This window comes from Haliaeetus albicilla, chromosome 13, assembly GCF_947461875.1.
Source record: "Haliaeetus albicilla chromosome 13, bHalAlb1.1, whole genome shotgun sequence".
Taxonomy (NCBI): Eukaryota; Metazoa; Chordata; class Aves; order Accipitriformes; family Accipitridae; genus Haliaeetus; species Haliaeetus albicilla.
This window is the reverse complement of record NC_091495.1, coordinates 26,978,129-27,002,805: the sequence shown is the minus strand read 5'-3', so window position 1 is coordinate 27,002,805 and position 24,677 is coordinate 26,978,129. Positions and strand designations below refer to the sequence as shown.

The 24,677-nt window shown below is 43.8% G+C and overlaps 1 protein-coding gene across 1 annotated transcript; it reads left to right on the top strand.

The window, feature by feature from the left end:
* Positions 1–12,800: 12,800 nt before the first annotated feature.
* On the top strand, positions 12,801–23,100 carry LOC138688641 (saccharopine dehydrogenase-like oxidoreductase). Its single transcript, XM_069800586.1, is given in 14 exon segments — positions 12,801–12,821; positions 12,823–12,987; positions 12,989–13,451; positions 13,699–13,811; positions 14,801–14,881; positions 15,352–15,481; positions 16,712–16,761; positions 18,390–18,520; positions 19,058–19,175; positions 20,338–20,457; positions 20,554–20,610; positions 21,140–21,251; positions 22,094–22,175; positions 22,909–23,100. Coding segments are annotated over 14 exon segments (1,749 nt in total). The 3' UTR covers positions 23,015–23,100.
* The last annotated feature ends 1,577 nt before the right edge of the window (positions 23,101–24,677 follow it).

Genomic DNA, 24,677 nt, shown 5'->3' with positions numbered 1-24,677 from the left:
CAGCTGTCCTGGCTGTGTCCCCTTCCAACTTCTTGGGCCCCTCCAGCCTTCTTGCTGGCTGGGCAAGAGAAGCTGAAAAATTCTTGACTTAGTCTAAACATTACTTAGCAACAACTGAAAACATTAGTGTGTTATCAACATTCTTCTCATACTGAACCGAAAACACAGCACTATACCAGCTACTAGAAAGAAAATTAACTCTATCCCAGCTGAAACCAGGACACTATTCCCTCCCTACTTACAGCAAAAGAAATAACAACAGTTCTGCAGACCTGACCCTAAAGACGGAAAGCTATCCTAAATAGGACAGAGGACATATCTGCAGTCCACACACCAACATCAGTAGAATATATCCTCAGAACCCAGAGGCGGCACAAGTGAGTGGTGCCAGGAGCTGCCTCTGCAGCAGTTGGGCTCAGTGTGTGGGTGTCAGAGACCACGTCCCCCAGGACCATGACACAGGGGGGCCGTGCAAGCAAGAAGAGATGTCTTGTATTCAGTGATGCAGACCAATGGCTGCAGCTGAAACAAAATTGCTTGAAGTAAATGATATTCTTTGTTTCTGTCTGTGTATGTTACAAACTGGTCACATACAAATACAGGAAAGGATTGAAGTGTTAATGAGAGGAAAGCAAGTCCACATTGCATGGCTGTAGTAGCTGATAACAGCACAAGTCTGTTCCTCAGATCTAAGCGATGCTTGGTGATTTCTCTGCTCCAGCCGATTTCAGTGCACAACCATGTGATTGTCAATTTGCATCATTAATGCTTGGGAGTTATTTGGTTATTTGTAATGTTCTCTGAACGAGACATGCAGGTGTAGCACTTGTTTTTAACTGGTAATTCTGATGAGCATCTCTGGCCTGTTTTCAGGTGACTTACATGCTTAAATCCTAATGAGTTATTTTTAAGCTAAAATGTCCTAGTTTCAGGTTCAGCTTCACCTGCTGGATCTTGTTATTTATTCCTATAAAGAAGATCGGTCATTTTTCATAAAAAGTCAAATTTCAGTGTGTTTTATAAAAAATTTAAAGGGCAAGAAGGACAATCAGAGCTCTTAATATTTACTATGGGTATGGAACCATTATAAGACATAAGAGACTGATCATTAGAAATAACCTTTCTTCTGCAGGGGCAGGTATTGCCGTTAGGTATATAATGAAATGTAAGGGCACTCTGTCTCCAGGCCAGTTAAAGAGCCTTGGTGGTGCTATATCAGCACTTACTTTGTTTTAGTGATGTGTCGGTTTTTAACGAGGCCCTGGCATGCTGCCATAACTTGGTTTTACACCTCTCTTGTGTCTTCATAGCCGCAGGCCAGATGGTCTCAGCATTATATGCTTCCTCCGATATGGAATCTGACCACGGTGCTCCAAATTACTTGTAAGGTACCTTTCATTCCTCATGCTATATTTCTTGTTATGTAATCACAGTGCATTCAGCATTAGTCATTTCAGCTAAAACCAAACCTAGAAACTTTTGCATATTGTAGGCAGCATGTAGAGCTGGTGACTGAGCACAGATGTCAATGGGGCTGTTACTCTCCTTGGAAGCCTCAATTACCACTGGATTTGTAGGACAGGGTAGAGCAACTGCTTTGAAAAATTCCATTCAAATGCTTAGTGCATGATCAAATTGTGAACTAGCCTGCAAAGAGGAAAGACAGTGCAGTGGTTTCTACTACCACAGCCTATGGGTGCTTCCTCTCCTTCTGAGACCTTTTGTAAAAACAAGTGACCAAACCTCCTGTTGGTGAGCCTATGACGAGCCTGATGTGGTGGGCAGGGAAATGTTGCTGCTCAGTGATGTTAAATGCAAAGGTCCAGTTCTTCATTCTCTTCCTCATTTAGGTAAATTAACTTCCTCTACAGCTTTCACTCATCCTTGGCTGATGGGATAACAACTTCTCACCCTGCTCTGATTAACTTTATGGCTGCCATCATGACCACTCCTAAACGTGTACCTGGATTTCAGAACTCCAGAAATGATTTCTCAGTGAGGCAGAGCAGTGTGAGGACAGGAACCATGAGGGAACTACTCTGCTGTACCCAAAAGCGGGTAGGGCTGTAAAAGGTTTAGTGGCATTTGTCTAGGAGATGGGGGTGGGGGGTGTTGGTGGCACAAGAGTCTTGAAAAAGGATGAATATAGGAACAGAAGTTAATTTGTGGTTGTGGCTGAACAATGCAATAAAATGCAGTCCCATGAGCACAGCAGAAATGATAACAAGCCAGAGAACAGCAGTAGCAGGAAACAGTAATGCTGATGGCCACAGCTTGCTGTAGCAGTAGTGACTAGACAAGAGGTTGCAACCAAGACAAGGGGTCCCATATGCTACAGAGACAGGTGAAGTAAACTCACAGCAAATCACCAGAAGGGCTGGACGACACACTTAGGCTGACCACAAGATAGCTGAGTGTTGTTTTAATAAAAACAATATTCCTTTTTTCCTCCCACTGTGGGGAAAAACATAGGTACATGTACGTGCCTGTATGAAGGAGCTAGGGCAACACTTCGTGGCCTCTGTAGCTTAAGCTCATTGCATACAGAATGTCCCTGCTGTTCCTCGTTCCAGGAGGAAATCATTAAACTGGCAGGCAAGAAATGCCATCAGGATGATGAACATACATGTCTCAAGCTGCATGTTCCATGATAATTTTTTTGTACATCTATTTTAGTTTTTAAAAAAATCGAATTTAAAAATTGAACAATTTTAGACATTTTTTAAGGTTTGCAAAGAGGATGTTATTGGGGGAGGACGCCAAATCCCGACACTTAAATTAATTGTACAATCTCCTTTTTAGGCTTACAGTGGTGTCGTGGTCTAACCCCAGCCAACAACTAGGCGCCAGAGCCTCTTGCTCATTCCCCCTGGGTGGGATGGGGAGAAAATCACAAGGGTAAAAGTGAGAAAACTTGTCAGCTAAGATAAAGACAGTTTAATAGGTAAGGCAAAAGCTGCACGCACAAGCAAAGCAGAACAAGGAATTCATTCACCACTTCCCATGGGCAGGCAGGTGTTCAGCCATCTCCAGGAAAGCAGGGCTCCAGCATGCCTAACGGTGACTTGGGAAGACAAATACCACCACTCGGAGCATCACCCTCTTCTTTCTTCTTCCCCCAGCTTATATGCTGAGCATGATGCACTATGGTCTGGAATATCCCTTGGGTCAGTTGGGGTCAGCTGTCCCAGCTGTGTCCCCTCCCAACTTCTTGTGCCCCCCCAGCCGACTCACTGGTGGGGTGGGGTGAGAAGCAGAAAAGGCCTTGGCTCTGTGTGAGCACTGCTCAGCAGTAATGAAAACAGCCCTGTGTTACCAACACTGTTACCAGCACAAATCCACAACACAACCCCATGCTAGATACTGCAAAGAAAATTAACTCTGTCCCAGCCAAAACCAGCACAAGTGGCCACGTTTTAGAGTTCATATGTCATGTAGAAAATTGAGCAGTCTGAATTTTTAAAAAAGTTACTGATTCACCCATTTGCTTATTCCATAGATCAAGTAAACTGATCTATATGCCAGCCTTATTTCTGACAGTTGTTTTGCGTTGATGATGACAAAAAGCTGTCTACCACACTCCCTTCTGTGTTTTGGAAAACATTTATGTTACCAGCAGTAGGAAGCTATACAAGCCTCCTGCCTTTTTTTTTCTTTTTTTTTTTTTTTTTTTTTAAGTGTTTTGGAAACAGTCTAGTTTCAATTTTTCTCTAACACCATTAAAACTGCATTTGTTCTTTTTTACTTTTCTGGAAACTTCTGAAGAGAACTTAGCTTTCAGAAGCAGAATTGATGTGAATGGTTACAGGACAGGTACAAAGATCCTTTGCCTGTTTATTTGTTTTAAAATTAATTTAGCTATTCAATCAACAGGTACATGGCAGCTGGTAGTGATCTTTGAGCGTGGAAAACTGACACAACTCACTAGAGGGAGCTCAGACACAGTTTCTGAGCCTAGCAAGGCGCTACTATACTTCACTGTTACTTGCCTTGTGTTTTGTTGGTAAATCTCTCCCGTTGATTAACTTAGAGTTTGTGTGTGGGCAGCTACACAGCCTGCATTATGAAAAGTACACTGAGCTTTCAATTGCAGATAATTTGCAAATCAATAATGAACTGGGGCGGGGAGGTCTCAAACTTTAACGTGTTTGTCAGCATTGGTAGATATTACCAGAACACTTTTTTCCAGACCATAAAAACGGGTCAGAAGAGGTTTGTTTCCTCTCCTGCCTGCCTCTTTACTCCCAGTGCATTCCTGCCCCTTCATTAGATCCTCAGATGCATGTACTGACATCCTAATGCTGCACGTCCTGCTCCTCCTACAAACTGGGGTATCTTACCTCAGATACTCTACTTCCCCATCTGAGTAACGCACCTCACTCATATCCCATCTACTGCATGTCCCCAACCTAAACCACTCACCTACCTAAAGCACATCAGGTTTCAACAATACCCTGTGCTTTATCTGACTCTTTTCCCTCATATTTCCTTGCTCCACCATCCTGAGCTGCAAGTGCAGGTTCAGGCAACCCCTGGGCTGCTGCTGGAGGTATTTTGAGAGGAGCCGTTGAATGCACTATGTACAGCAGTGAGGTTCTGTTGGCTGGCTGTAATTGCTGTTGTGAAAGTGTTTATCTAATGTTGAGGAAGTGACTAATGAGTAAAGGCCTTTATAAATGTACTATCCTTGTGATCAGTTATCTGACATCAGGCAGTCCTCCCCATACCATGCAGTCCCTATTCACATGGAGGTATTTGTTCTTGTTCAGCCAAGAGTCAGCACACAGCAGACTTGGAATCCGCTACTACTGCCACATAAGCTGATCTTTCCTTTAAAAAACACTCGTAGAAAAGCTTGTGTGCCACACCTTGGGAGCCTTTTTCCTGGCAAACACTAAAATACTAGTAGGAGTTAGAAAAACCATCCAAACTACTTAGGACAGTCTTAGGCACTCTGCTAAAGAGGAGGTGCTATAGGAGGAGGTCAAAGAAGATCAGATCGGGGCCTTTTGCCCTTATCATGCTGCACATGTTCAGCGACATAATGAAAATGGTTAATAAGGTCAATTCGTTATTTCATATGAGTTGAGCAAGCTTTGGTAGGTGACAAATAAGATGGTGTTACTAAAGTAAAGCCTTAAACAACTGATTCTCGGTCCAGGTTAGACACCTGGATGTTATCCCAGAAATTCAGAAAAGTGGGAGAGAATTGTCTCTGTGATGGTAAGTGAGGCTCTGTCCTGACACAAACCGATGCAGGGCTCTACATAGGCGTTGCAAAGAGTCACCTGGGGTGTTAGAGGCATGTCAAGAACATGGCAAAACATGCTGCACTGCAGATATTCCCCACGTGGTAGGACCATTTGGTTCTTTAGTATTTCTCAAAGTTCAGTTACTGGCCCTGCACACTGCTGAGCAGGTCAGCTCTATAAAATGAGGGGAATTTGCTGTATCTGCATTACATTCTGTGTTTTTGTTCTTTCCATCATCACAGTAAATGCTGCATGTGCTGACTGCTCAGGTCTAAACTCAGTCCTGAGGCAAGACAGCAGACTGAAAGCTAAACTTCTGCTTTCTACAGAATGAAAAAAAGGATATAGTTGATCATTCCTGTGGCAATTCTCAGAAAACCTCCTTGATGAGACATATTTGTGAGCAGCAGATTTTGGAAAATGTGCCCCATTCCAACATCACAGACACTAGAGATCTCTTAGGATCTTTCCTATGAGGAATAGGGAAGACATCTTGCCTTTGTCCATATTACAGACAGATCTAAATTCAACTGCAGCTGTCCTGTGAGAAGCTCAGTTAGGGGCTATTGAATAGTAGCTACATGGGAGACACAGAAGCAGTGGCTCTGAAATGTTGCTTCTCACCCATATTTCATCTTAGAAATACCTCTGCAGGGTATGGTGGCTGAGAGCACAGGACATTGGCATTCTGCTCTCACCCTCAAAACACTGCAACAATTCTCCTACACAAAACATCCACACAGAGCAAGAGCAGCTGCACAAAGCTAAATGGTGTGCTCGCTTCTCCCACTTTCTTTCACAGGAGCAAGAGGGAGAAACGCTCCACTGCTGCACCATGTCTTCTCCCTTTACCAGGAATTCCCTTCCCCTCAGCATCTGACAGTTCATGAGGATGTAGCATTAGTGAGAGAGGGTGGCTTCAAGGGAAGTTATGATGACACAAAGGTGTTAAAATTGCTATAGGGTTAGAAGGAATAGCTATGTGCTCTGCTTGCAGAATGAGAGAGAGACAGAGTTTTGTACTGAGCTGCTATAGTTTCTGGGATGAAGATCAGTTTTGTGAATGCCCATCCTTCCTAACCCTTAATGTAAAGGAAAGAGGCGCAGTGGAGAGATAGCCTCACACAGGAGGTGTTCAACATAGTACCGGGAAAAAGAAGACTTCGGAGGTCAAAAGATGGAATATATTATCAATTCAAAGACACCTACAAGGCTTTTGAGAACAGTAATAACTGTGTAGTTCAGCTGTGCTTTATAAATGTGACAAAAATGAGTGGTTGTGGTTTTGCCAATGTGTAAAATTGGATAATCTGAGATTCCTTTGTGTGTACACAGACAGTATACAACCTGAAAGAAGAAAAGTACTTGTGGATACTCTGCATGAACACTAACAGAACATTCAAATGCACTGAACAGAGGCACCTGGGTGTGGGGCCAGTCAAGGCTTGGCCCCCAAGAAGTTCTGTAGGCAACTAAAGTCGGTAGAGTACAGAGAATAACATTGAGGAACTGTAGGTTTTTGCCCGCAAGCAGATTTAGCTAATTAGAGCATACAGATCTTTTCTCTTTATAATGACCCTGCTTAAATAAGATACAAGCAATATTTTAAGAAATATTAGACTCTGTTGTTACATTCACAACATAATTGAGGGAAAGGTGGCTAGAGAATTTTACAGTTCAGTCGAATACTGAAGACTGCAGACAGTAAAGAACAGGCTCTACCTAGCCATCCACTTACTCTTGCTGCATTATATGGTTTCCTCACAGTTAGCATTCTGGTCCTTTGTCCCACCTACTTACATGCTCAGTTTCAGATGTCCTGTCCATTGGCACTCATCAAATCACTGGTCTCATTCTCCTATTGACACCTCCCTTGCTGTGAGGAATGGCTTGTGCTGGTCACTCTGTCAGCCACATCTGCTCAGGTGCGGACCTCTTTTTGTATTCCAAGTCCTTCACCCTCCATCCCTGGAAGTTACATCCTCAGATATTTGCAAAGCGTTATTGTGCCTCCGTAGCTATTTTTAGCTTAATAATATATACCTTGAACTCCGGATTTTTCCTGGAAGGTGCCTCCACTCCTACTCCATTATTTCCTGGATTATTTTCTTAGAACTGTCTGCAATTTGTCAGTCTATTCATTGTAGTGAAGTGGCTGAACCAGAATGCAATGTTTTAAATGACACTTCCAAAAGGAGACAGATTTTTATTTCTTTCTGTGCAATCTGATGCTTCTACATTGCTAATATCTCCCACATTTGCCATCCACTGGGCAAAACACTTATACCTGTTTCTTTTAGCATAACTGTATTCTAGGTTTTAACTTCTCCAGTATGCATTAGTTTGCATTTTCTGAATCCTTTCACTTTTAATTTCTTAGCCGCCTTTAAATTATCTCTCTGCAACTATGGGAGAAAGTTTCACATCTTTAATTGTTGGCATCAAAATGACTACTGAGCTGCGAGGTAGGGCAGAGCCCTGCAGTACCCAGCAAGAGCACTCTGGCATTTAACTCTTTATGTCTTAATTTACTGTGCGGCCACTTTTATTATAGAGCATTCTAATGCAACATTGATTATTATTTAGTGTCATCAGAAAACTGTACTTTTCCTCTACAATTTCTTGTTTGGTCTCCATCTACTGAAAGAACTGTACATTTTTCAGTCTTTTCATACCTGTGCTTCAAGTTCAGTGTGAGAAGTGACAGCTGCAGTAAATATTGAACGAAGAGCCTGAACTCCAGAGGCAACCAAAAGCTTTGACCTCTGCTGTACTTCCATGGGTCAACAGATCCTTCGTTTCTTCTTTCAAGAAGAAAATTAGAATTGTGTATGAATGGGAATGTGTATACAGCTTATTAAAAGATAAGGGATCTCCAGGTGTCATAGGCTGCCATCTGTTGTTTTGTAATCCCCAGTTTAGAAATCAGCCAAATAGGTGGAAATAACTTTTTTTCATTTATTATTTGGCTGAATATATATTTGGTTGAATACATATATGTATACAATATTGTATACACATATTTTAAGATGGTCCTGCACTTGGGTCACAACAACCCCATGTGACGCTACAGGCTTGGGGAAGACTGTCAGGAAAGCTGCCTGGCAAAGAACCTGGGGGTGTTGGTCAACAGCTGACTGAATATGAGCCAGCAGTGTGCCCAGGTGGCCAAGAAGGCCAATAGCATCCTGGCTTATATCAGAAATCGTGTGGCGAGCCGGACTAGGGAAGTGATCATCCCCTGTACTCGGCCCTGGTGAGGCCGCACCTCAAATACTGTGTTCAGTTTGGGGCTCCTCACTGCAGGAAAGACATTGAGGTGCTGGAGCGTGTCCAGAGAAGAGCAACCAAGTTGGTAAGGGGCCTGGAGCACATGTCTTATGAGGAGCAGCTGAGGGAGCTGGGGCTGTTTAGTCTGGAGAAGAGGAGGCTGAGGGGAGACCTTATCGCTCTCTACAACTACCTGAAAGGGGGTTGTAGTGAGGTGGGTGTTGGTGTCTTCTCCAACTTCTTCAAGTAACAAGCAATAGGACTGGCCTCAAGTTGCGCCAGGGGAGTTTAGATTGGATATTAGGAAAAGTTTCTTCACCGAAAGGGTTATGAAGCATGGGAACAGGCTGCCCAGGGAAGCAATTGAGTCACCATCCCTGGAGGTATTTAAAAGATGTGCAGATGTGGACATGGTTTAGTGGTGGACTTGGCAGTGTTAGGTTACAGTTGGACTTGATGATCTTAAGGTCTTTTCCAACCTAAATGATTCTGTGATTCTATGATTTAAATATTTTTTTCAAAAAGGTTAGGTGATAATTTTAAAATAAAATAAAAATAAAATAAATAAAGCATTATGGAACTGCCACATGTAGCAACCAGCTCTGTGTTGGATTCTCTGCAGTTTTTAATTTCAAGCTGCTCTTTTTAGTCCCAGTCAAAATGGTTTGGTTTATTACAAATTCTTAAGTTCTGTACGGAGTGGCTTTTTGGAGCCTATTTCCTCTTGATTATACAGGAATGTTCTGCATAAATTAAGGATAAGATACAGCATGGCACTAAGAACTGTGGGCTCTGCTCCAGAAACATTTGTTCTCACAGTTTTACAGTACTGAGTAACTGTAGCAGGTACATAGATGCCTGCCTTTTTTTTTTTTAATCCCTTATATAATCACCCACATAATTCTTCATACCCTGCAGTGAATTATCCATGCATTGTTAATTGACATTCTTTCCCAACACCTCTGCCTACTCTCATGCTCTATTTTTCTTCTGTTCTGTAGTAACTTTTGCAATGATGCAAGCCAGTGATCTTACTTCATCCTTTGGGGTACAAGATAATTGCTATGTTGTGTTTTAAAAAATTGCCTTCATACGGAATTGTGCAATTGACATCATATTGCACTCTTTCTGCTACGCTGTTATTATTGTAATTAAAAAGTAGTCATGGAACAACATCTAATAAACAAAAGTACCCTAAAGTTATAAATGAGTATAAAAAAATTTACCACAAAGATTGGTGTCCAAGAAATACGTAAATATTGATAAGTAGGATTTTATCAGAACACTTCCTGTACGACATAAAGGGATATACAAGTGCTCTTATAAATGCTTACACAGATTCCTCAGATCCTGCCAGAGGCACCAGGTGGAACAGGAGAAGCTAGCAAAGGGAGGTATGTCCCTTTTTATTTGAGGAATTTGAAAAGATATGGCTTGCACGTGTGTGCGCGCACACATATGCTTGTGTGCTTCTCTGTCCCAAAGAAATTGGCAAGGAGCTCTTCTAACTGAAGTTATTTTAGACTGAGTCAGTCTGGCTAAATGAGGCTTTAAATGAAGTACTGAAATCTTTAAGTGTCTGTGTGCAGATACACATGGAAAAAAATAAGCACCTTCAAATCTGAAAAACAAGATTTTAAAAGAAACAGTAATATCTTTTTGGGGGGAGCTTCTAAAGCTGATTCAGGTGGGAACCTCCCTTGCAGAACCGCACTTGGCAGCAGATCTGGCATTTCTTGTCTTCCTATTGGACAAGGAAAAACTAAATCATCCTACTGCTTTCCCACAGAATAATTTTTGCAATCCTGCGTTGGTGGCACTAACTAGGGAGGACAGGATAACCTTTGTCTGTAGTCAAGACTACTGTAAGCCTTCCATTTAAAACCAGAGCCTTGGCAGTGCCTTGATGTTTGCTATTTTGAAACCTACCTGTCTACTTAGTTTCACAGGCAGCAATATAAACTCGCTTAGAGACTTTGATTTTTGTTCTTTTTTAACCCAGTGAGCTGGAGGGAAACTGGAGATGTCTGCAGACAGAACTCTTCCCTTACCAACCACAGGTGTCTCTTGAGAAAAAATGAGTTGGAGCTACCATAATGACATTTTACGTAAGCAAAAAAACCAGGTTTGCCTCGTGTTTTGATGTCCCTCTAGCTGGTTTTCAGGTGTCCCTCTGCAGCTCTGAAAGCCCGATTTCTTGCTTGTGTAAGCTGCAATTTACATGAATTATCTTGCTCCAGCAGGTGTGTTTTAAAGAACTACAGCTGACACTGAAAGAGTAAATGAAAACTTGAGAGTTGTGGATTGATAAACAGGGTAACTCTGCCCAATTTGGTGTAAAGTTTCAGTCACTGAGAGGAGGCAGGGTTCTCAGCACTGCATACAAGCTTGTGCTTGCCAAGGCACTGCCTAACACCACAATGCAGGTCTTATCAACTACATATGGCCCGAGGAAGTTTGTTATTCTTTACAAATGGTTGAGTCAGAGTCATAGGTTTATATATTGCCTTGTTTTCTGAGAGTGACAGGGGATTAGATGTGAAAAGAGGATAATATGGAAGAGGGAGAGAAGGCAAGAAAGGCAAGCTTCTGCAGTAAAGTGATGAAGAAAGCAGGCTGAGGATCCCAGCCAGCCCTGCAAGCTATGTCAGAATCCCTCTGCTATTTGCAGGCTCCTTACAGTCTCCTGTCACTGAACAATTTTAAATGTTAATGCAAAGACTGAAGAAATAACATTTTTTAGTAACTTCAGATTGGGGAAAAAATATCTATTGCTTATTGTTGCAATGTTTTTTCAAAGCTTTTGCAAAGGAGAAAGGAGAGTGGAAGACCAAAGACAGTGGCCTCGAAAAAACCAAACTTTGCTTTGAACAGTATTATGAGCCCAGCTAGAAATTATCCCAGTGTGTAGGATGGACAGGAAGGTAGTAAGAGACCAGCCTGACTAAAGAGATGTTCAGTGACCTCAAACACAAGAAACTGGTTTTACAGGGTTGCTCTGTAAATCAGATCAACAAAATGATCTGGATTAAAAAAGAACACAAAACTGGTCTTTGTCCTTCCCTCCCCCACACTTTGTTTTCTGTTAGACTGTTCACTGATACAGCTGATAGTGTAGGCCTACAAACAACTGCATCAGCACTACTCAAGGAGTTGATGCTGATGCTTAGAGGTGAGGATCTCCTGCTGCCTTGGAGAGGAGACATTTAGAATGTATTCAGAAAGGACATTAATCTTCAGTACAAATCTGAAATGGGAAAAGACTGGCTAGGCAGCAGTGATTTGAAAAAGCTTCTGAGGTGGAACAGATCATGAGCTCCAGGGGCATCAACAATGTGACACTTGCAAAAAAAAAAAAAGGCAAATGTTTGGGGCATGTAGAAACAGGACTAAATTCTGGCACATCACGTAACCTCCTCAACTGATTTAGCACTGACAATGTGAATGTGGGGCCTAGTAGCGGACACTAGATTTCAAGGCAAATGTAAACCAGCTGGAGAGAGTTCAAAGGAGAACAGGAAAAATGTATGCATGAAGTGGCCTGTGAGGAAAGATCAAAAGAATTAGTGCTTTTTAATCTAGGGAAGACTGAGGAAATGCATGGACATTTCCAACTTTGCAGCATTTTTTTTTATATATTCCTCAGGGGTTAAATCTTTTACCAATGTCCTCTAGAAACAGGAGAAATAGCATGGGGCTGAAACTACAGATGTGGAGATCTAGCTTCTTGTCTCCAGCTGTATGTACAACAAAGTGCAGGAGGAGATTGCCTGGGGTACAGTGTAAAAGTGTCTGTCACTAGAGGTTTTAAAACAGGTTAGACAGGCATCTGTCAGGAATGGTTTAGATACGGCAGATGCTCCTGGGAAAGGGCCAGTGAGCACGATTCACAAGGTTGCTTCCCGTGTGACTTGCTGTGAGCCTCTGGAATCCAGGTGAGCAGCCTGGCCACGAAAAGCACAGAAAACATGACCATACCTCACTGTGCCGCACGGTCACGAATGCTCCTTACCATCGGGGCTTTGCAGGATCATTGCCTCTCCCCACCACGATGGGAACTTCAAATTTTGGACTGTTCTGCTTTTGTTGTTGAGTGAAACATAAATATTTCCTGTAGTTTGGGGGGAAACAGAGTATTTCATTTTACTTCTGGGTAATTAAGGTAATTTTGATTAGTAACAGTCCTCGGTTCATCTATATTACCTATGCTGAAATGCTTATGGCAGTAACGAGCTGTGCTCATCAGGAGAAAGACTGTCTGCTGTGGGACCAATAAGGATGGCCTCTCCCTACAAACCGTCGTCGCTTAAGCTGCTGGGCTCCAAAGCCCCTCGGCCGTATCTTGGTACACTTCTAGTTGTCGACGGTATGTCAAAAATCCCCCGAGAGAGAGCACCTCTCCCTCCTTCCTAGCTGCTGCAGCGAGACCAAAGGTCATCTCTCCCCCGGCGGGGGCCGAGGGCTGAGCCGCCGCTGTCACCGGCGGTCCGCGGCAGCGGCCGACTGCCTGCGTCGGGAGCGGGCCAGGACTGGGCACCGCCGGGGCCCGGCAGGCCCGGAGCCCCGCCCGCTGCTCGGCACAGCAAGCCCCAACCGCCGCAAGGGCCGCCCCGCGGGCCGGCCTCCCGTCCCGCCCCCGCCGGCAACGGGCGGGGACCTGGGCGGGACGGCGTGATACCGGCCGCTGCCTGGCACCGGCAGGCAGCGCGGCGGTTCCTCTCCCCATGGCGGCCGGCGGCGGCGGGGCGCCCGAGCGGCCCTACGACCTGGTGGTGTTCGGGGCCTCGGGCTTCACCGGCCAGTTCGTGGTGGAGGAGGTGGCGCGGGCGGCGGCCGGCGGGGAGCTGCGCGGCGCCCTGCGCTGGGCCGTGGCCGGGCGCAGCCGGGAGAAGCTGCAGGCGGTGCTCGAGCGGGCGGCCGAGAGGCTGGGTACGGGCCGCGGCGGGGGGGGTGGTGTTGGCGCAGCGCCGCCGCCCGGCCCCCGTGCCCCGGCCCCCTCCGCGGGGAGCCGCCGGCGGGCGGCTGTGAAGGGAAGGGCTGAGGCGGCGACGCGGGGCGAGCCCCCCCCCCGCCGTCGGCGTCGGCGTCGGGGCCCGCGCCGGGGAGGTGGCGGCTCGGCCCGGGGCGGGAAGCGAGGCGGCGGGCGGCGGCGGTGACGGCGGTCTCCGGTGCGCAGGGAAGGCGGCGCTCGGGGCGGAGGTCGGCGTGCTGCTGTGCGACGTGGGCGACGCGGCCTCGCTGGCCGCCGTGGCGAGGCAGACCCGGCTGGTGCTCAACTGCGTGGGCCCGGTGAGTGCGGGGACGCGGGCGGTGCTCCCGCGGCGTCCGCCGGGCGCGGCTGCCGGCAGAGCCCGGGCCGGCGTCTGCCCCTCCTCGGCCGGCGCCTGCCCCTCCCTCGGCCGCCGCTCCCCGGCTGCGTGCGGCTGGGCGCCCCGCTGCTCGGGGCGGGGAGAGCTGCGGCGGCGACCGGGAGCCTCTGCGGCTGGGCTGCGGGGTTTCGGGAGCCGTCCGGCTGACAGGGCGCTTTTTGAGAGGGAGCCAGCAGTGCAGCCGTGTCCTGGGGTCGCCTGAAGCTTGCCCAGCACGATTCCTGCTGGTGTAATTCGCGGGCGGTTCTCGCTGAAGGACGGCAGGGTTGGCTGGCGGTTCGGCGGCGGGGGGTTTTTTTTGCTCGTTTTGTGGTTTGGGGGGAGTCTTTCACAGGCAGCGTAAGAAACTGCTTGTAATAGTGGGGAGGAGTTTTGGGTTGGGCCAAAACGGTTTCAGGGGTGCTAGCGCTGAAAAGAAATGGAAATCTGTGGAAAAGAAGCCCATAGAGATGCTCTTCCAAGTTCTTGGCCCCTTTAAAACTTTCAGTGGCGATACTTCCAGCGCCTTTGGAGGGGCTCAAAGTACAAGAGCTGGAAGTTGGGTCACGATGACGTCTTTGAAATTGGGGGTACTTAAGCAGAGAATATGCTGATAACAGGAGCGCAAAAAGCATACCTTGAGATTGGACACATTGAATTGGCCTTGGTGGTCTTACCTTTGGAGAGAAACAGGGTGCGGCAGTCCGTGCAGCAAACGGCATCATCAGTGATGAAGTTTGTTGTGCTGTTCCTTCTCCCGAGCCCCCCAAAACCCACAAGTGCTATTACGTTTCGGCCCCACGTAGCAAAACCAATACCCACCAAGGGCTTACTTCTCTTGTAGGCGGCTCTGTTAGATGAAGCACGCTGGGTGAGCTGTGGTGGGTGGGTTTTATTTTTTGTTACGTGTGGTGGTCTTTCCTTCTACAGTATAGATTCTTTGGAGAGCCTGTGGTAGAAGCTTGTGTTGAAAATGGTGCGAGCTGCATTGACATCTGTGGAGAACCCCAGGTACGTGACCGTAGAAAAATGCTACCTTCTGTCAAAGAGCTGTTAAAGGGGTATTTGTGTAGTATTTTTCTGCGGACGTTGCTGAACGTGAAGACAGCTTTTGCCTCCTGATCTGCTGGTTTAAGATGCATTAATTGTTTTAAAGTGCATTAATGTGTATTAGTTGGACAGCTTTCTTACTTAGAGACAAGAGCCTCTCGGGTTCTCTCTGGAAATCCAAAATGTTTGAGTTCTGCTTCGCGTCTGGGTTGTGGTTCTACATAGGAATTTTGCGCAGGCCACCTTTCTTTGCACTGCTGGGATACTGTCATACCGTAAGACAGGAGTGGCATGTATCTGTCTTAAAGATGCTTGTAAGTGTTTTGAAGTATGTGGGGTGCTGTGATAAGACAGTAAAGCGCTGATGGCTAATATTGGGTGTGGCCGAGTACAGAGTTCTGCTTAAAATGCTTGTTCTGACTGTGTTTTAGTTTCTGGAAGGAATGTACCTGAAATACAACGAAAAAGCTGCGGAAAAGGGAGTGTATGTCATTGGAAGCTGTGGCTTTGACTCTATACCAGCTGATATGGGAGTACTGTACACCAGAGACAAGTTGAAAGGTGACTTACTTAAGTGTGACCTTATGCTGAAAAAGAAATGCAGATCATGCTTTCATCTGGCTTCCCAAAGCAGCAGTGCTTATGTGGAGACTCCTTCAGTCTCTCTTTTTGCCTGCCTTTACCAGCTGATGGGTTTCAACCAAACCTGGTAAATAAAGATTGAAAAGTAAATCATATTCCCATTAGCTTGGAGAAGATTGGAGGATAAATATATTTGAGAAAAGATGCGAGATGATCCCATTCTGTGCAAATAGTACTTGCTCCTAAGCTCAAATGAGGATACTTCGTTCATCAGGTCTGACTTGCAATTGGAAGGGCTGAGAAAAGTATCGGAATGTTTTGCTTTTATGTACCGTTCAAAGAGCTATAAAGTGGGATTGCTTTACGTTGGAGTGTGTCATCAGCTTTCAGTTTAATAAAACTCAATCTGGATCTGATTGAAGGGAGAGGAGAGGCATGGAAATGAGTATCTGGTTGTTCGTGGGGTTATAATTTGATGTCTGATACTTGTTTTGAATAAGGATGTCTTTTATATCTTCCTGTTTGGCCTTTAGGGTATTACCAGCTGTCTATCCAGTTGCTTGCTATATTGAAATTTGCCCCCACAAGTACAGTCTTAACGCTCTCAGAAGGAACTGAGCAAAGCAAAACAAAGCAGAATTTGGAGGAGTTGTTTTGTTTTGCTATTCATCACAACTAAGCATGCTTTGCAAAACACAAGCTATGCTAAAATTAAAGGTTTTAGGATATCTTGTGTGTGTTTTGAGGTTTGGGGGAGGGGGTTGGTGGGGTTTTTTTGTTTGGTTTGGTTTTTTTGTAGTTAAGGTCTAGCAAAATCTGTAAGTCCATCTCAGTTTTCACAGCCTACATCATCCTTCAGTTTTCCTCCAAGTTTCAAAATTAATATGGCTCTTAATATTCCTTTCCTTTTTTTTTTTTTGTGGATTATTTTTACTATGTCATTAACTAGATAATACAAATGAAAAATGTAGTGAGTAAAGCTAATATTGGTGACCCTTCCTGAAGTACTTTACGCAAGAAGTTTGATACTTGCTAACTAAAACAGCTGTGGAACTTAATCGTAGTTTATTTTACTTTGAGGTAAAGATGTGACTCTGCCTTTTCAACTAACAGTGTCAGTGGCCTGCTGTTTGAGTCTACCAGAGTGTACTCTGGCTTTGTGAACTAATGAACTGTATATGCCAAGTAATGTTTTCTCCTCCCTTAAAGGTACCTTAACTGCTGTTGAAAGTTTCCTGAAGGTGAAATCTGGGCCTGAGGTTAGTTGGTTTACGCCTTCTTGGAAACTGAGAGGTATTTGTGGTGACATCACCGTAGCCCATTAGAATAACTGTTGTTACGTTCATTCAGACCAAGGAACAAGCTGGCAGTTCTTTGGTGATGGCTCCAAGAGCTTTAGGAGCTACCAGAAGTATGCGAGCAAACACGCTTTTGTAAGGTTCATTTGCATAGGCTGTCTACCGAAAGTTTGTTGTGTTAAGCCATTTCAGGAAATAACTTAATTTTGCAGAGATGTCGGAAGGATTCATACATAAGTAAACTGTAACAGATACACAGTGTGTTGCCAGTAATCCTAGTGTTTGGCTGTTTGGTGGGTTGGTTGGTTTGTTTTGTTTGGGGGGTATGTTTCAAGGTACATGTATTAGCATTACATGCATTGAAGTATGTAATAATTGTAATAGGGTGTAATAGATGTAATAATTGTAAGGTCATTGTTTAAATAATGCAACGATGACCCAAACCAAGACAGTGTTGGTGCCCAGCAATTGAACATACTGCTTCTCCTGTCCTGTCCTGAGCACCCATATTGCCAGATGGGGCCCAAGTCATAGCCTGTTCTTATGAGCATTGGGAGGAGTGGGGGAAGTGCGTGGATTGGGAGAGTAATATCTGTCTGTTAGAGGACAGGGAACAGTAGTTAATGAGAGTGTATAAACCTGTATGTTGGGTATAAAGGTGGTTTAAGTATGTAGGATAAGTTGTAAGTGTAGGTAAGCAGGGATTTAGTAATGAGAATTAAATACAACGAGGCAGATATATATATATATATATATATATATGTATATAAAAAAATATAAAATCTTCTCTGTATTAACTTAGGTGGGACCTGAGCATGACACAAATGGCATGGCGTAAGGGGTGGAGATTGCGTTGGGTCTGGCTGAGATGGAGTTAATTTTCCCCATAGCAGCCCTCATAGTGCTGTGCTCTGTATTGGTGCTAGAAAGGTGCTGCTAACACACCAGTGTTCTGGCTGCTGCTAAGCAGTGCTCGCACAGCATCAAGGCTGTCTCTCCAGTATTTCCCCCCGCCCTCACCCAGTAGCCTGGGGGTGGGCAAGATTCTGGGAGGGGACGCAGCCAGGATAGCTGACCCAAACTGACGAAAGGCGTATTCCATACCATATGATGTCTGCTCAGTGATAAAAGCTAAGAGAAAGGAGGAGGGGTGGGGGGCATGTGTTAGTACAATGTTTGCCTTCTGGAGCAACTGCTCTGTGTCCGGAAGCCCTGCTTCCCGGGAAGTGGCTGGACATCGCCTGCTGATGGGAAGTAGAGAATAAAGCTTTTGTTTTCCTTTGCTTCTGCATGCGGCCTTTGCTTTTGCTTTATTAAACCGCCTTGATCTTGACCTATGAGGGGTTTTTTTTCCATATTATTTTCTCCTCTCCCTGTCCTACTGAGGAGGGAAGTGGTAGAGCGGCTTGGTGGGCACCTGGCATTCAGCCAAGGTCAATCCACCGCATTTCAATGTACTTTTATGCGTGTAATCGTAATACACCTATGTAATAATGTGTAATATATGTAATAATTCTAAGGTCATTATTAAAATAATACATGAAACCTTCAGATACTGAATTAACTACGGTTTCATGGTATGTTGCCAGGGCTCTTGTGCACATGATGGGACCTGGAAGTCAGCTGTTTATGGCCTTGCGGATCAAGACAACCTGAGGAAGCTTCGAAAAAAGATAGGATATGCCCCTGTTCCAGTAGTTGGTGCAAAACTTAAAAGCAGGTATGAGAAGCGTAAGATGTGAAACACGCTGTCTTCTAACAGCTCCAGTATTTACTAGAGAGGTTGGTAACGTATTGCTAAATACTAAAAAGATGCATTTAGGACTTCAGCGTAATATGAATGGATGGATACTCATCTAGTAGAATTGAAGATAAGTTCAGTTTTACTGATTTGTTCCTATTTTACTGAAAATAAAGAACATGTCCCAGCATTTACTGGGTCTCAAAGTTAACTTGTTCTAAGAGAGTTTTAGACAAACACAAACTTTTGTGTTTGATTTCAGAAGCGATTGGTAGAAGGAAAAAAGAAATGTGAGGGGAGTATTCTTTTGATTATCAAATTCATCCTCGCTGTAGTGTGTGGAATTTTGACTTGAGCCAGGGATAAATTTGGAATGGTTTGCTTTCAGTGGAAAGAGGTGACATCATAGAAATGCTTGAGGAAAAAGCCAGTATTGGTAGGGCTGTCATGATCTGTTGCTTTCAGTATGCGTGAACATTTGAACATTTTTTCTGACTTTCTTTTTTCCATTGGCAGAGGACTTGTGTTTTACAATCAGCAATTCAAAGAGTACTCCATTCGATTCATGGGATCTGATGGTTCCGTTGTGAAACGGTCTCAGTGTTACTTGCACACAGAGTTGCAGGAAACACCTGTAAGTTACTGGTTTTGGTATACTATGTCTTTATTAGCATTTTCAGCGCATCTTTCCTTTATGTGATAACTGTTCTTAGTGCAGATCTGCATAGTAGGGCTTCTGTAGTTAGGTAAATAGTAATGAACTGCGATGTGCTTTTGCTTCTGTAAAGAAGGAGGCTTGTGCTGTTGATCTCCTTTGCAAGCTGTTTGACCTGATGTGGTCCAGGTTCTTCTGGGTGCACGGGCCGGTTTCATACTACTCGATACTCTGCCTGATGAGCTTGCTTATTGCTGCTAGCATAATAGATACGAGAGTCTCTTGCAGGGTTCTTATGCTATCTGGTTTCTGGGCCTGTATTTGTAGGGAATGGAAGCCCTGAGTCACAGAAATATTTGAAAGGTAGGCTTCCTTATTTTTGGGAATGATGAATACGTTAAATTCTGTTCCTGTGCAGAGGCTTTTCTTGTTTTAATCAGTGGAGCTTCTAAAAGCATTGTAATTGTAGCCTGTGCAACTGTAGTCAGGTCAGTATAGTGTAGTAAACGTTCTGATAAAGAATTCGTATGCTGCTCATTTGTATCTGGAGACTTCTTTGATGCTTGGGTCTCTGGTGTGCAGAGTAAAGGCAAGGTGAAGTGGTGGTCGTGTTTAGTTTTTGTTTTCCATGGTTTCCTGAGAGGAGACCAGCACCAACAATGTACAGAACAGCTGTGCAGAATCACAGGCATCAGTTAAAGAGATGAAGGTGAGACAGTGCTCTGAAAATATGCTTGGAAACTACTCATGAGAAAGGCTTCCCATTGCTATTCCAAAATTCTAAAGGAAGGCGTCAGTTTGTCTTAAACTAAAGCAGTAAGAGGAGGAAAGGAAGGTCTTGGGAAAGAAGCCTGGAACTGGATACCAAAATGCATCTTTCTTTAAAGTTTTCCACTCTTGTTTACCCTGCTCGCTCCCTCGCCATTCTGTAGTTACACTGTCTTCTCATAATGAATTATAAAGTGAAGCATTATTCAAAGAGTTGTTTAGAACCAAGACAATTGTCTAAGGCCCTATTTAAACAGCTATCTATTGTATCAAACAATTGCATCCTCATTTGGGGGTAGATTCATTTTTACAAATGCACTGATGCAAAAATTTTAATGTAAATTCTACCACTGGAAATATGTTTTTGCCTCAGGTGCAGTATGGCGCTTATGTGAACATAGGTGGTCTTGGCTCTGTTATCAAGCTGATGTTTGCCGGCATTTTATTTCTTCTTCTTGTGAAGTTTAGCTTTGGGAGAAAACTTCTGACAAAAGTAAGTGTTCAGAACACAAAAGAATTAAGTGTTCGGATATTTTTTTTCCCTCTAGTTTACTGTTGTTTGTTTGTTTTTTCCCCTGTTCTTATACAGTACCCAGAATTTTTCTCTGCTGGATTCTTCACAAAGAAAGGACCAACCCAGAAACAGGTAGCTGACTGTTTTCCATCGCAATTACTGAATAGATTTGTTGTGATAATGGTGGAATAGTAATCTAGAGTCAGCTGCTTAGTCCCAGAGAAATAATTTCTAAATGCACATTGTGTGTGCCTGTTCAGTTAGCTTTGAATATTTAAATCATCATGCCTTCTGCTATTAGACATCAAAGTATGTGCAACTCATACCAGGAGAAAATGGGTCATGTTGCTGGGTCTGATGTATTTACATGGATGGCTCGCAGCACTCAAATCTGTCAACGGGGAGACTGAGTAGTACAAACCCAGGACTGAAAGCCCTGAGAGAATAAATGGACTTCGGGACAATAACAGTTCCAACAAAGGGGAAGTGATTACAAATTTAGATGAGATTGTACCTTTTAAGCAATAACTCACAATAACTCCTCTCATATTTAGATAGATCATAGTATTTGGCATAATAGATACCTGTATTTACTACTTGTGCTTGCCTGATAATAAGCGAGTTACTGTTTTGGTGGCCACATTTGTCTTGTCCACTACAGATGGATGGAACCTCTTTTACAATGACTTTTTTTGGCGAGGGTTACAGTGAGGGGCAAGACCCCCAGCATGGCAAACCGAATGTAAAGATCTGCACTGAAGTGAAAGGACCAGGTATGTATGTCAGTAGCAGCTTACTGCTTTTGCCTTACATTGCCTACTCGAAAAGAAGTTTATGGTTCCACTGCTACTCACCCTTGAGGAGCACTTGCAGCATGGACAAAGTCAGCAGCCTTTACAGAGTATTACCTTGGAGAGTAGCATTCACTGTGACCTGTTTTTTGAAATAGCCCCTTCATTTGCCGCCTTGTCATTCGCTTTCCTTCTGACTTTCCCCGTTCCAATTTTCATTTTTGCAGAGTAGAGCAGTTAAAGGGAGAGTGCTTTAACATTAGTTTTCAGTTGTTGCAGCCTGGACTTACTACTTGTTTATTTCCAGTCCCCTGTGAGTGAACTTAAGCAGATCTGGCATAGTTATCATTTCTAGCTATAACATACCTGTGTTCAGGTCATTCCTTTGAGGGGAGGTGACACCTGAAGTCAGGTTTGGAGACAGCAAGAATGTATATACAGAAAGGAGTTAATGAAGCATAGCTTCTTTAAATAACTGCTGAATGCAGCAGTCTCACAGCAAAAGTCTGAATTTAAGCACAGAATGGGGAAAGCTCTTGCTGTAATGGAGAGCCCTCTCTCACCCGTGAGGTGATCGCTCATGGTTGTTGTGTGGTTATAGGCCTGTAGTTGAAGCAGGATTTGTCCAGATTAGATCTTAGGGACTTCACCAGCTACTTGGGATGATTACAAGGTAAAAAAGCTGTTCTTAAATGGGGAAGGCTGTTTCGTTGCCAAAGAGATTATTCTTCAGCACGCTGTGGGTAAGAGCGAGATTACGTTCTACATTTCAACATGCTGTACATCGTTCGTTTGGTTTTTTTGTTTGTTTGTTTTTTTGTCAGAGCCTGGCTATGTTGCTACACCAATTGCAATGGTTCAAGCAGCTGTATCTCTTCTGGAGGATGCAGCTTGTCTGCCTAAACGGTAAGTACTTTCCCATGCAGAACAGCTTGATCTCCCCTAAAGCTACTATATGTGTATGTTTCTCTTGGGAACTGCAGATCTCATAACGCTGTGGATTTTTGTCTTGCCTCACCCAAATGGCTGTGCAAGGGAGATAACTTCACACACTTTGCTTTTGCTTTATTAAACCACCTTGATCTTGACCTGTGAGGGGTTTTTTTCCATATTATTTTCTCCTCTCCCTGTCCTACTGAGGAGGGAAGTGATAGAGCGGCTTGGTGGGCACCTGGCATTCAGCCAAGGTCAATCCACCGCATTTCAATGTACTTTTATGCGTGTAATCGTAATACACCTATGTAGTAATGTGTAATATATATATATGTAATAATTCTAAGGTCATTATTAAAATAATACATGAAACCTTCAGATACCGATTCACAGCCATTTACTCTTCATCTGCCTTTCAGTTTGAAAGGATGTAGTCATACGTCTTTAGAAATGCTTTTGCTGCATCTGTTGCATCAATGTCTGGATTTTCAGTTAATGGAATGGTTTCTGTTGAGTGTGCTGGCTGTAGAAACGAACCTATGAATATAACCAGCTTGCTAAATTCTGCACACGCTCTCCTGTGGGAGGGAGTGGCTTTTTCTTTCTCAGGCAGTGAAATACATCTTTGACTTAAAAAAAAAAAAAAAAAAGGTCTCACTCACTCACTGTACCACTAATGTTTTTCTCTTTTGATTTTCATTAACAGGGGTGGTGTATATTCTCCAGGAGCTGCTTTCTCCAAAACAAAACTGATCGATCGCCTCAACAAACGTGGTGTTGAGTTCTCTGTTATTAGCAAGCCTGAACTCTGAAGTCAAGACATAACTGTATGAACTAACCCCTTTCCTGGGTCTAACTCCAATAAAACTCATTTGGCTGTAAAAGCCTAATCATAAAATAGTTTCACTGTGCTATTGTTTACAGCAGAAACAGAAGAAAAACGGAGTTAAAAGTTACAATACTATTTGCTATAGCGAGCAAGCCCATAAAGGGTATTGAGTTTTAATTCCCAAGCATATTAAATCAGTGACTTATTGGGTACTAGTTCTAGAATTTTCTTTGATCTCTTCTAAGTTTTAAGTTAGTACTTAACGGAACCACTATGGCATCTGCTTCACAATCAGCCACAGCCTTCTTGCTTGGCCCCAGTCTGCAACTATTAAAAGCAGGCAGGCCCTGGATAACAAGTGCCTTAGCAGATGAAACAACTAGTTACTCCTCATGCCTGTTTGGGAGGGGTGCTATTGCTTTGTGATGTTCTTGCTTTCAAAGCCTTAGTGCCCCCAGTGAAATAAAAGAGTAGTTGTTGTTTCTCAGAGCTTAAGGAACAGTTTTGTCTCTTTTTTTTCCCCTGGGTTATTATAGAGACCAGGTGACTCTGTACTGTTGTCATAAGGGATGTTGACTTTCATTCTTACTAGCTTGCCTGTAGTGAGTTGCGCTAAAATAGAAGAGAAAGCACAAAGAGTAGGGTTTGTCAATGAGACCGTGATCAGCAGCACGGCAGCTCTTCTCCCCATGGTGGCCAGCGGTGCCAGGGCTGGGAGGCCTGAGTGGCCCTACAAGCTGGTGGTGTTTCAGGGTTTTTCTGGGTGGGGTGTTTGGTGGTGGTGGTGGTGGTTGGGGGTTTTTTTTGTTGTTGTAGCTAAGGTCTACCAAAACCTGTTAAGTCCATCTCGGTTTTCACAGTCTACATCCTCCTTTATTTTGAACCTTGGAGGAAAACTGAATATGGCTCTTAATATTATTTTCCTTTTGGTTGATTATTTACATTATGTCATTAACTAGATAAGACAAATGAAAAATGTAATGAGTAAAGCTAATATTGGTGACCCTTACTGAAGTACTTTACCTACGAAATTTTCCTCCTAAAGTTCTGAAAATTACTCTTTTGAGGTAGAAAAATCTCTTCATCTCCCACAGCTGCATCACATTCACCATCTCTATTACCAGGCAAATCCCATGCAACTGTTGCTCTGTAGTATCACAGCTGTATTGAAGATTGAGATCACAACTATTCTGTTCAGGTAGGCAAAGCCAAAAAGATCAGCACCCAGAAGATTGGTCAGTTATGTCCTTACATGAGAAGAGTTTGATGGCAGTGAATGGAAAGACAGTTTAAGACAAGTAGAATTCCTACAAAAAGCCATCACTGAATTTGACGGAGACTGAGATCGCTTAACTGGCATCACTTACGTTGTCAGTCCCTTAAATGGATTAAGAAACATATACATTCTTGCTTGTGGGCATGCAAGTCAAACTCCACAGAGCCACTGAACACTTAAATAATGAGATAGTTAAGCTACAAATTGCCTCTCTAAGGGCTTAAGTGTATTGAGAAGTCCAATTTTAACTTGTCCAATTGTTCCCTGCAATAAACACGAGTGTATTTCGGAAAGCTATGGGACAATGTGCGTACTGCAGTTAACTTGGAACTAAACTTCCCCTCTTCAAGACTGTTCCCAACGTCCTGCT